The following is a 12,963-nucleotide window of genomic DNA, read 5'->3' on the forward strand; positions in this document are numbered from 1 at the left end:
TTGCCTGCAAATTTCAAGATGTCATTTTTTTTTTAAACTGCTGAGTTGTACTCCATTGTATAAATGTACTACATTTTCTTTATCCATTCTTTGTTTGAGGGGCATCTAGGTTGTTTCCAGGTTCTGGCTATTATGAATAATGCTGCTGTGAACATAGTTGAACAAATGTCCTTATAGTATGATTGAGCATCCTTTGGGTATATGTCCAAGAGTGGTATTGCTGGGTTGTACATTAGGTTGAGTTCCCAATTTTCTGGGAAACTGCCATACTGATTTCCAAAGTGTCTGTACACGTTTGCACTCCCACCAGCAATGGAGAAGTGTTCCCCTTACTTCACATCCTCTCCAACATAAGCTATCATTGGTGGTTTTGATCTTAGCCATTCTGAGAGGTGTAAGATGGTATCTCAGAGTTGTTTTAATTTGTATTTCCCTGATGGTTAAGGTTGTTGAACATTTTATTAAGTGTCTTTCGGCCATTTGAGATTCTTCTGTTAGAATTCTCTTAGATCCGTAGCCCATTTTTTAATTGGGTTATTTGGAATTTTGATGTCTATTTTCTTGAATTCTCTATATATTTTGGAGATCAGTCCTGTCTGATATAGGGTTGGTGAAAATTTTTTTTTCATTCTGTAGGCTGCCTTTTATCTTTTTGATGTTGTCCTTTGCTTTATAGAAGCTTCTCAGATTCAGAACTTGAAATTCACCGCATGTGGTATTATGCCTGGCCTATCATCCACTTGAAGTTTTTTTTTTTATTACATTTATTTAGTGTGTGCATGTGCGGGGATGTGAATGGAGGTCAGAAAACAATTTGAGTTCAGCTTTGTCCTTCAGCCTGGTGGATCAAATTCAGGTCAAGCTTTGTAGCAAGAATCTTTAGCCATTTGGCCATCTTCCTTTTAAGTGATACTCAAGGAAGAAAATCTACCAATATTAGCAGGGTAGCACATCAGATTCCTCTTTTGAATTTTCTGTTTACATTTTCAGGTGAAGGAAAGTGGTTCCGTAATATTGACTATTACCGCTTGGATGGTTCTACTACTGCACAGTCAAGGAAAAAGTGGGCTGAGGAATTTAATGATGAAACCAATGTGAGGTATGATGCTTGTTCTATATGTATAGATATTTTAAATGTAGCTTCAGTAAAATTAGATTTTTAATATATCCTCTCAATTTTAATAAATGATGACATTAAGGCCCCAAACCAGGTCAATCACACACTTCATTCAAAAATTTGTTTATGGAATCCTATGCATTGTAGCAATACGAGTCTCTCTTATTTACTGAAATGTATTTATTTGTGCCAGACATGGTAGCACATGCTTTAATTCCAGCATCTGGGAGACAGAAACAGGTAAATCTTTGTAGGTTCAATGCCAGCCTCATCTATGTAGCAATTTGCAAGCCAGCTAGGCCAACATTGTGAGATTCTGTTTCAAAAATCTATTTCTGATTTTATGCTTACTTCCTGATTATTTTTGACTTCTAGGTTATCATAGGGATATATACAGTGTGTGTAGCATTGCCTTCTCAGGGACATTGAATTCTTCCCAGGTTTTGGAATGAAAGCTATTATGAATGTTCTTGTGTAATTTTTTTCCTCAATGCTATTTCCCTAGGTGTGATACAATCACAAAAAAAAAAATATGTGATCATAATTTCTGGGTTTTTTTGTGATAATTCTTTTTTTTATACAGCGTTTCTCTGTCTACAGTCTTAGTTGTCCTGGAACTAGCTCTCAAGACCAGGCTGTCTTTGAACTCACAGAGACCGACTGCCTCTGCCTCCTGAGTGCTGGGATTAAAGGAGTGCGCCACCATTGCCTGGCTAATTTATCTTTATCTATGAGATTGTCAGTTTTCGACAGTGACTTTATGGTTTGTGCTTTTAGCAATGTATATGACACTGCGATTCTACATTCTACTCGCAACTTAGTATTTTCATGTTTTACAAAATCTAGTTTGTTCATTCGTTCGTTTGTTTGTTCATTCATTCATTCATTCGTTCAAGTTCTCCAAAGGCGGTGCACTATTCCTGGAAGAACTGCACTACCTGGTCGATGCATGGAGTGTTCATAAACTGTTCCTATTCTATCTTTTAGCTCCAAAAATTCGTATAACACGCTCTTTTTTGTTAGAGGATACATTGGATATTAAACTGATAACAGATACTATACTTGATTTTTGCCAAAAGGCCTGAAGTGATTTTTACTTTGCTTTTCTTCAATCATAAATGATGCAGAACTAATTTTAATATGCATATTGATAACTTTATTTGAGCCAATCTTATTTATTTTTTCATTTATTAATTTACTTTTTATTTTTTCATTCAAAAATTTCCACTTCCCCTTCCTCCTCCCATTCCCCTCCCACTCCCTCTCCTCCCTCCCCCTCCAGCCTTAAGAGAGGGCAGGGTTCCCTGCCCTGTGAGAAGTCCAAGGTCCTCCCCCCCTACATCCAGACTTAGGGAGCTGTGCATCCAAATAGACTAGGGTCCCAAAAAACCAGTTCATGCAGTAGAAACAAGTCCCAGTGCCTTTATCAATGGCCTCTCAGTCCCCATTGTCAGTCACAATCAGAGAGTCCGGTTTGATCACATGCTCGTTCAGTCCCAGTTCAGCTGGATTTGGTGAGCTCCCATTAGAACAGGCACACTGCCTCAGTGGATGGACCAACCCCTCGCGGTCCTGACTTCCGTGCTCATGTTCTCCCTCCTTATGTTATTCAACTGGACCTTGGGGGCTCAGTCCAGTGCTCTGATGTGGGTCTCTGTCTCTATCTCTATCCATCGCCAGACGAAGATTCTATGGTGATATTTGAGATAATCATCAGTGTGGCTATGAGACAAGGACAGTTCAGGTACCCTCTCCTCTGCTGTCCAAGGACCTAGCTGGGGATATTCCCTTGGACACCTGGGTTTCCCTCTAGAGCCAAGTCTCTTGCCAACCCTAAAATGGCTCCCTTAATGTAGATATCTTCTTCCCTGCCCTTCCTCCATCTCAGCCCTCCTACTCCCCCATGCTCTCCCCAATCTTTCCCTTCTGCCTTCTCTCTCCCCCTCTCCCCTTCCCCCAACCCCACCCTTACCCCCACCCTCATGCTCCCAACTTTTGCCTGGCATTCTTGTCTGCTTCCAATTTCCAGGGGAATTTATATATTTTTTTCTTTGGGTTCACCTTGTTATTTGTTAAGTCAATTTTATACATACTATATTTTGATCATATTCTATCCCCTCCCTCAGCCCCTCTTAATCTTTAAGTCATCTTTAATTACAAATTATTGTAGGTTTTAATATTAATAATATAGCTATAATTAATATAATAGTACAATTTTTTTCTTTGTGGGAAGTTGGTTTGCCTTATTAAAGTATATGGTGTATGTGTACTTTTGTAATATTAAAGTCATAATAACTAAGCATTTATTTTACATTTTTGTTTTTAGAGGGCGATTGTTTATCATTTCCACCAAAGCAGGGTCTCTTGGAATTAACCTGGTAGCTGCTAATAGAGTCATTATATTTGATGCTTCTTGGAATCCATCTTATGACATCCAGAGTATTTTCAGAGTTTATCGCTTTGGACAAACTAAGCCTGTTTATGTGTATAGGTTCTTAGCTCAGGTAGGTTTGTCATTTGCATTCTTTTTATACTAAGAGGTTGATGTTAATAATCTAGAAGTACAGAACATGTACAGATGAAACTGATAATACTTTAGACATGCCCAACATAGGTCTCTTAGAAAGAGTCATACTTGAAAATATTCTATAAAAAAACTGATATCAAGTTAGGTCAGACAGAAGCCAGAGGTGGTGTTCCACAGCTGTGGTCCCAGCACATAGAACCTGTAGGTAGGGTGGTGGCGCTTTCAATGACAGTCTTGGTTACATAGTGAGACCTCTGTTTAAAAACAAAATCAACTCCCCTCAGAATTCAGATTTAAGAAAATTCATCAAAATTCAAGAAATAGATGCATTTCAAGGTCATTTGTGTTTATAGAGTCAAGGTGCCTTTTTAACTGACACATCTGTTTCAGGAGCAGGTAGGACATATACTCCACCTGAACCCAAATCTGGGCTTCTCTCAGTTACAGCCCGATATTTACTAGCAGATATTTACTTACTTGTGATATGTGTACAGCTTCTTTGTATTTTAGTTTATAAATAATGTATAGTATATGTCAATATATTAGTTTATACTGAATTTTAGAAAGCCATATTTGAACTATAGGACGTTTTGCATATTGTTAGCCTATTGTGTATCACATTAAAAATCTGGTTTCTTGTATTCTAATTTCAGTACCCATCTAAATTCTTATTTCTTGTGCCTTCCATTTCTATTTATCCTGATATCTGCCTGCTCTTTGACTTTTACAAAATATAGAATTATCTCAAAGCATGACACAAATCCGTTTTGATCAGATAATTTAGAGTAACTCTTCATAGTCAAATTTTATTAACTTGATGACAAATTTAGATGGTAAGTTTCCTAGATTAGACGAATTCTGTCATGAATGGACTAACATTGTTAGGGATTTTTTGTGGCAACATGTAACCTTGAAATTTTAGCATTTCATATTAACCTGTAACTAGATTTATCCATAAGTTTCATGTTGACCAAATTTTCTTTCTCTGTGTATTGTTTCTTTTTTTTTAAACAAAGGGAACCATGGAAGATAAGATTTATGATCGACAGGTAACAAAGCAGTCACTGTCTTTCCGAGTTGTTGATCAACAGCAGGTTGAACGTCATTTTACCATGAATGAGCTTACTGAACTTTATACTTTTGAGCCAGACCTATTAGATGACCCCAATTCAGAAAAGAAGAAGAAAAGGGATACCCCCATGCTACCAAAGGTATGTCTTTTCAGATTATTAGGTTAACTAACAAATCAAATGTCAACAGGGACCGAGGAAATTGTACAACTACAATGAAGATGAGAGTTCTGATTAAGGCTGTGTGTACTTCATAGATTCTCAGAGACTAAATTTATATTTAATAAACTTTAGTCTATATGATTATAAGTGAAAGAATGCTTAATTACTTTTCAATACAACACCACAAAGAAGATAATATTTCTGAAAAACATAAATGTTATTTATGCCAAATAACATTTCCACCACCCAGAAAGAAATCTAATCAGAAATCCGAGTGGAAATCATTAAGACTGTGTTTTCCTAAGCTTTAAATTTAAGGCATGTATATTTGACTAATCTACTAGTAAGTTAGCTGTCTGTTCTTTAACCTTTTTTTTCTCTCATAGAGCAATTAAGAATCAGCAAATAGGTGTATGAAAAAATTCCCATCATCACTACTTGTTAGGGAGCTGCAAATCAAAAACATAATGAATGAGATTCTACCTCATATCTGTTAGGGTAGCTAAGAATCCAAGGAATAAGTAGTCAGTATTGGTGAGAATGTAGATAAAGGGAACCCTGTGCACTTTTGGTAAGCATGTAAATTAGTGCAGCCACAACTCAAAACAGTAAGGAGGTGCTTTGATATTTTGGGGGGGGGCAGGTTTTCTTTGTGTAGTCCTGGCTGTCCTGGAATTTACTGCATAGACCAGGCTGACCTTGAACTCACAAAGATCCTCCTGCCTCTGCCTCCTGAGTGTTGGGATTAAAGTGGAGTGGAGGTTCCTTTAAAAAAAATAATAAAATTACATATATAAAGCAAGTTCCACGACAGACTCCAAAGCTACACTAAGACACCCTATCTCAAAAAAATCATTAACATTAAGAGAATTAGGAAAGCATCTATCTGGGTACCATATCACTACAACAGCGTAACTTCTGTCACTTGTAAAAGTATGCATTAGTTCTTCATGTGGTTGTGCACATTTAAGTAAAGCAAATAGGGTTAGGAAGGAAGTTCTTTTTTACAAGCAACAGTCTCTAATGAATAAAGGTTACAAGGTTATAGCTAAAACTTGAAACTAGTTTTCATAATTGTGTTTGCTATTTCACAGAGATGATTCAGGGCTAGCAATGTGTGACTAAATGAGATCAGGTAGGCCAAAACAGCAGACACTCAAGCCTGTATCCCCTTTTAGGTAGAGTCCCTTTGCTTTTATGTACTTCATTGTAAGTTTAATAAGTTTTTTATCTTGCCTTAAGTAACAAAATGAATATTCTGGCCTGTATATTAGAAATCTATACAGGGCATATAAAAGGACTACCCAGTTCACTGGGGAAAGTTAGGGTGCGGACTTGCTTGAAGAAGGCTTGAAGAAATGCTGAAAATAGAAGTGCGTGGCTATGGCATTGCTGAGACCACAGGGAGGACAGGCAAAAGAAATGTGCATAAAATGGCACAAGTTTTAGGAGCCTCAAGAAATCAGATCATCGCACTGTAAGTTTCCAGTGGCAGTGCAGAAGTAGGCTTGGCAAGAGAAGAAGAAAAATGCTCCAAGGCAGCGGGGAATTGTGATCACAGTACTTAAGTTAGGAATCATATTATGGCTGTGGAATCTATTAAATTTTAAACAGAAACATTCTCTATCTTAGGAAAATAATTTTGTGTATCAGTGTAGAAGATGAACTGGAGAAAGTAAAATAGATGTTAAGAAACTTGTTAGGATACTGTTAATATGATGTAGGTGAAAGGTAATAGCAGACCTAAAGCAAGGTGGTTATAGTGGGGTAGGTATGGTATAGTTACTCAATAAATGTTATATTTGTTCTAGTCTTGTATTTACAAGTTCATTTCATCATGCCAATATTTTGATAGTATTTATTTTGATATTTATAGTGAAATTTTTTTGTCATTTGAATCTGCTTTTATTAAAGATACATCAAAGCTACCTCCTATTATTACAGTAAAAATGTGGCCCTAGTCCCTTTTAACTATAATTTTTTATTCTTTATTTTTAATTAAAATTTATTTAAAAATATATGGGTTTGTTGAAGCAGACTTTCTTTGTGTAGCTCTGGCTGTCCTGAAACTTGCTTAGTAGACCAGACTGGCCTTGAACTCACAGAGATTTACCTGCCTCTTTATCCTGAGTGGTGGGATTAAAGGCATGTGCCACCAGCACCTAGCTACATACAATATATTTTGATCATGTTTTCTTCCTTCTCCCACCTCCTTTCAGCTCCTCTACACCTTCCTACCAAACCAACTTTATGTTCTTTCTCTCTTTTGTTTTGTTATGGTATTTTCCCCCTCCTTTGCTTTGATTTTCATTTTGTGTTTTTTTTTTATTTTTAAGACCACTATAAATGATTTATCTTCTTCATTTTTATTAAATTTATTAGCTAGTGTTACCTAAATAGTTACTAAGTAGTATGCCTTTTGATGAGTTGTTTTTCCTGAAAATACCTAACTTTTATTTCCCTGATATGATTATGTGTCTTTCTGCCTTATCACATCTTCTTTATTACACAATTCTTGTCTTGTATTTCTGTTACTATTTAGTTGTACTTTGCAACTTTCTAACTAGATTTGATGTCTCAGATTTTGTTTATTAATCACTTGACTGTGATTTGGTTTATTATTTTACTAGCTCTTTAAAAGTAAGAACTACATTCTTCCATTGCTGTCTTCCATGGTGAGAATTGTAACACTGGCATATTGTTCTGGTCTTTTAATAAAACTTCCATCTTTCCTTAATGATCTACTGCCATTGAAAATTGTGGTTACAGTTGAATGCGTAGTCTCACTCCGTTAGTAACTCAAGGTAGATTTCTGAAAGGAAGATAATTGGTTTGTTTTACCTTGTATTTGGTTTTGTGTGGGTCTTTTTGTGTTGCTGGGGTTGAACCCAGGACGTTGCACTTGTTCCACAAGTGCTTTACTCCTAAGCCTCACACTAGCCTTTTATATTGTGTCTTCAGTTCCTTCTTGAAACTATCATAGTAGTCAGCTTCATTCACCACCTTATCACATTACTCATATTTCCTTAAATCTGCGTACAGGATTCTTCATTATTGTTGCCAATGATAATATTTTCTTTTAGTGATTTAATTCTAGGGTTTTCTGAATCATGTGTTCTAAATGTGTATATTCTTCTCATATTCTTCCTTTTAGTTTTTTTTTTTTTTAATCTCGGATCTTGCTGTATAGCTTAGACTCACCTTGAATTTACTCTGTTGCTCAGGCTGTTCTTGAATACCTAGCAGTCTTCCTGCTTCATCACCCTAAAGGCTGGGATTACTGGTTTGAATTATATACTCAGCTCTCTTAGTTATGGTTTTTATTGCATTTATAAAACCCCAAGGCCAAAAGCAACATGAGAAAGAAAGGGTTTCTTTGGCTTACAGGCTTAGTAATCCATGATCAGTACAAGTCAAGGTAGAAACTGAGATGAGGAGCTGAAACAGACCATAGAAAAGTGTTGCTTACTCACTTGCTCCCCCTGATCATCTCAGTTTGCTTTCTTATACACCTCTGGACCACTTGCCCAGGACTGATATCAATCACAGTGTGCTGGTACCTCTCATACCAATACTCAATCTAGAAAAGGCCTTCTGACTGATCTAATGGTGGCCTTTTCTCTATTAAGGTTCCTCGTCTCAGATAATTTCAGTTTGAGTTCAGTTGGCAACAAACAAACAAAAAACCAACTCAATGAAACAAAACAAACAAAAACCTGGAATACTAGCTTCAGTCCATCCTTTTATAATGTTCTTCTCTAGTGGTGTATTATTTGTGTTTTAATAAATAAAGCTTGCCTGAAGATCAGAGAGCAAAGCAGCCATACAGGCCAGGGACTGGGGCACACATTTTTATCCCGGGGATTCAGAAGATAGAGGCATGCGAATCCCTGTGACTACAAGGCCACCCTGGGCTATACAAGATTGAATCTGAGGGTTGGAGAGATGGCTCTTTGGTTAAGGGCATTGCCTGCTCTTCGAAAGGTCCTGAGTTCAATTCCCAGCAACCACATGGTGACTCACAACCATCTTAATGAGGTCTGGTGCCCTCTTCTGACCTGCAGGCACACACACACAGAGAATATTGTATACATAATAAATAAATAAATATTTAAAAAAAAATTTTGAATCTGTCTAAAAGTGAAACAGCTCATACAAAGGTGATCCCAGCACTTAGGATCACACACCTTTAATCCCATCACTAGGGAAATGGAGACAGGAGTGTTATGGCTGGTTGTAGAGAGAAATATAAAGGGGAAAATATTGGAACTCAGTGAAATGTGGGGTGTGGAGTCTTTAGGATTCATGATGACAGGGTCCCATCCATTTTTTTTAGTCTGAGGTAGAGGTGTCAGTGGCTGACTGCTTTCAGCTTGATCCAATTATCTGTCTCTCGGTTTTTATTATCCATGTTCCACTGAGTTTAAGAGTTTCATGCTCTGCCAACTGAGATAAGAGTATTACAGTTTGTAATAGAATTATCCCTAACAACTGGATAGAGTTGGTTAAAGCTGTTTTAGAGCCTGTCCCATTATTACAATGGAGTACCTGGTTCAGAGAAGAGACTAATACTGTTGAAGAATGGAGTAGAGCTAGAGGTATAGAAATCTCCCAATGAACTTCTTGTATGCTACTATAGCTACTATAGCAAGGGAATCTCTATATGATGATCACATTGTGACTTTATGTCACGCAGCAGTTTTAAATCCTTGGGATGGAAAGAAGAAGTAGGATTGAATCATTTACTAAAGTCGTACAGGGGCCAAAAGAAACAAACCTTCATGGATTTCTTACAAAGATTGACATCAGTAATAAATAGAATGATACCAAAGTTCAGAACATAGACAAATAATGATTGAATCTCTGGCTTTTGAGATTGCTAATTATCGGGCTCGAGAGATGTCTCAGCCATAAAAGGCTAGGCTTATAACCAAAAATATGAGAGAATACTAATTCTCAATGCAGAAGGATAATTAGGCTGTTAAAGACAAGGTCAGCATCTTTGGAGTAATTAATCCTAGATACAATTAGTGTTGAATCTCATGACCATGATGATGCTTGGTAAGAGAAGTGACTTTTCAGAGGTTTGAAGAAAAATTGAAATGTCAGGTTTTGTTTCAATTGTGGCAAACAAGGTCACTTTAAAAGAGACTGTAAACAGGGTGTTTCTAGAAACTATTTTTTCCAAGCATAATCCATTCAGAACACCCCCCTTCTGTATTACGCAGAAGTTGTGGCAAAGGCAGACATTGGACTAATGAATGTGGGTCAACAAGGGGTTTTCTATGTAATCCTTTGCCATCCAGAAACTCCATGAGGGGTCTCTTTTCAGTCCCCTATGCCAAATCTTGTTCAGTCATTTCCTGCCATAGTAGAGGAAACTCCTTTCCAGAGCAATAATGAACCTAATGCCTATTGTAAGAAACCATACTGCTCTGGATAATAGAGTAACTATAGAAAAGAGAACAAAAAAAAATCAGGAAAGCAAGTATTTTGGCAAACTTCTATAAATGAATACTAAAATTTTATAAAAACGTCTGGTAGACACAGGTGTGAATGTAGCAATAATTTCATCCGAATCTTGGCATCCAAATTGTTTTTTTTATCAAGCAGCATGGTTGTTTTATCTAAACTGACCTATAAATCTAACATGCTTTTCATTTGATCAGAAATAACTTGCCAACAAAGAACCTCCCCAAAATTAGGGTTGAGAAAGGGTTTTATTTCTTTCTTTTCTGGATAATAAAAGCATCCCGCCAAGGAACCCAAAGAACACTGGACAAACGAGACATCTGAAGAAAAAGGACAAATCATCCAAAAAAAATGTCTCAAGAATAAAAGTAAATTGGCCTATTGGTATATCACATTTCCAAACAGGATAAAATTTCATAAGTCTTCCCAAACATTTGTTTCTTCTATTTTCTATAGACATATTAATACAAATGATATTTTTCAAGTCCCACTCCAATTAAAGATTAAAGATGGCTTTGAATTGGACTAAACCCAAGCATGTTATTAAAGTGAAATCCAAAATCTCTGTCTCATGTCAGAAGAGCCACCTGATATGGGACAGAAGAAAAGCAAACCTTTAAGGACTTTTATTGCCACTAATCTCATAATCCTTTGGTTTTTGACTCTTTAACAGCTTTTCTTAAGGTGTAAGATTCATAAGATATATATATATATATATATATATATATATATATATATAACTTTTGTCATGAAATTAATGGTCATATAGAGTGCTAATTCTAGAAAAAGGTTTTATCTACCTTCCTGTACATGATTTCGGGTTTTAGTCTCTATCAATTTTCTGCAGTGAACCATGACTTTGACAATTCCTTCAGGAGTATTATAATATCACTAAGCTGAAAAACACCACCTAAAGATGGACTTTGGACTACAAACTTCTCAGAACAATTTTGATGTGGCTAGCTGAGGTGAGCCACCCTAGCAGACTACTCTAGCCAATACTTGAGACAAGTCTTGTACTTTCCTTTACACAGAGACTGGGTTTGGTTATAAGTTGTTATTGGTTATAGCCAGGAAAAAAATCAAAACAAAAGAAATTAAATTTAAGATTCTTGTTTTGAAAAGAAAAAAGGGGTATAGATGTGTTAGGATAAAATGGTAGATTTTTGAATCTATTCTAAAAAGAAGTGATACAGATGTGATAGGATAAAATGGTAGATTGAATCTACTCTGAAAAGTAAAAACAGAGGTTATAGATAAATGATAAAAAGATAGATTATTGAGTCTGCTTTTAAAGAGCAATTACTAGTTTTAAATGTTATACATTGGGCTGGACTCTTGTATATTGTATAAATTTTGTATATTGATAAAAATTTCAGATTAATTTTGTTAGAGCATACTGTACATACATTTCTACTCTTCAAGTTATTGTACCTGTACAACTCATTTAACAATGTAATACAAATTTTTAGTCCTTTTAAATTGTTACCAACTATTTAGGATAATAAGGAAATGCAGGTTAGTAGTTAAGCCTCTATTATAATCAAATTTGTAGTTAAATTAGGTAGATTTTCAAGGTCAAACAAAGGTCTATTTTAGATAGACAGGTCATTATCAAACTATTCAGAGTTCTACAGAATATGGCATTTAAGATGTTTCAATAACAGCAATATTTTATTTATTTGTTAATAAATAAAGCTTACCTTGAAGGTCAGAAGGTAAAACTAAGCCACTAGAGGCCAGGCAATATTGTCACACACCTTTAATCTCAGGATTTGGGAGACAGGCATATGGATCTCTGTGAGCCACCCTGGGCTACACAACATCAATGCAGAAATAGATTTTGGTGATGGTGGCTCATATTTTTAATCTCAGTCCTAGTGAGTCACATGTCTTTAATCCCAGCACTAGTGGAGAATATAAAATGGGAGGAGACAGAAGATCAGGGTTCTGTCTGCAGTCACCCAGCCTTTCTAGAGGTAAGACTTCTCTAGTGGCTTGGCTGTTTTACTTTTCTGATCTTCAGCTTTAACCCCAATATCCTTCCTTCTCTGGATTTTTATTATTCCTTCTATAATTTGTGCCCAACATTTGGCAAGTATTTCCACATAAAGCCTGAGAAAGCTTTTTAAAAAAGAAAAAAGGATTCTAGACAGAGAAGAACAGAGTCAAATGAATCTTCTTTGTAACCCTCTTTTCTCCAGAGTTCTGGCAATAAATGTGACTCCTGCCTGTCCCTCCAACATGAAGCTAGTCTCTCTGGAAGCTAAGGAATGGGACGGAGTCAGCCACCAAAGCTGCAACTTTAATCCTAGCCATTCCGCATAACAGCTTAAAGACTTGTGCTCAGAAAAAGATAGAGATATGTAGTAAAGACGGATTCAGACAGAAAAAGGCATCTTAATGATTTATAGTGTATCTAAAAATATATGTAGGCTTGGGAAAGGAAAGAAAAAGGATAGAGAAAGCCCTTGAAAAAAGAAATAGAGTAGCCAGGTGTGGTGGTGCACTCCTTTAATGCCAGCACTTGGGAGGGAAAGGCAGGTAGATCTCTGATTTTGAGGGTAGCCTGGTTTACAGAGTGAGATCTAGGACAGCTAAAGATACACAGAGAA

General features: G+C 36.4%; 1 protein-coding gene and 1 non-coding gene across 13 annotated transcripts in view; one reads left to right on the plus strand and one right to left on the minus strand.

The window, feature by feature from the left end:
- Positions 1–12,963, plus strand: part of Atrx (ATRX chromatin remodeler) — a 160,321-nt gene that overhangs the window by 127,334 nt on the left and 20,024 nt on the right. For all 12 annotated transcript variants that reach the window (XM_048417796.3, XM_085684635.2, XM_085684636.2 and 9 more), the window contains 3 exons: positions 991–1,099; positions 3,444–3,621; positions 4,661–4,855. In XM_048417796.3, the coding sequence (XP_048273753.3) occupies positions 991–1,099; positions 3,444–3,621; positions 4,661–4,855 (482 nt within the window). The remainder of the gene's footprint in view (positions 1–990; positions 1,100–3,443; positions 3,622–4,660; positions 4,856–12,963) is intronic.
- LOC125389512 (U2 spliceosomal RNA) lies at positions 2,022–2,208 on the minus strand. The gene has a single exon (XR_007228465.2). It is a non-coding gene; the product is annotated as a U2 spliceosomal RNA (small nuclear RNA).

This window comes from Myodes glareolus, chromosome X, assembly GCF_982192425.1.
Source record: "Myodes glareolus chromosome X, mMyoGla1.1, whole genome shotgun sequence".
In the NCBI taxonomy this organism is placed as follows: Eukaryota; Metazoa; Chordata; class Mammalia; order Rodentia; family Cricetidae; genus Myodes; species Myodes glareolus.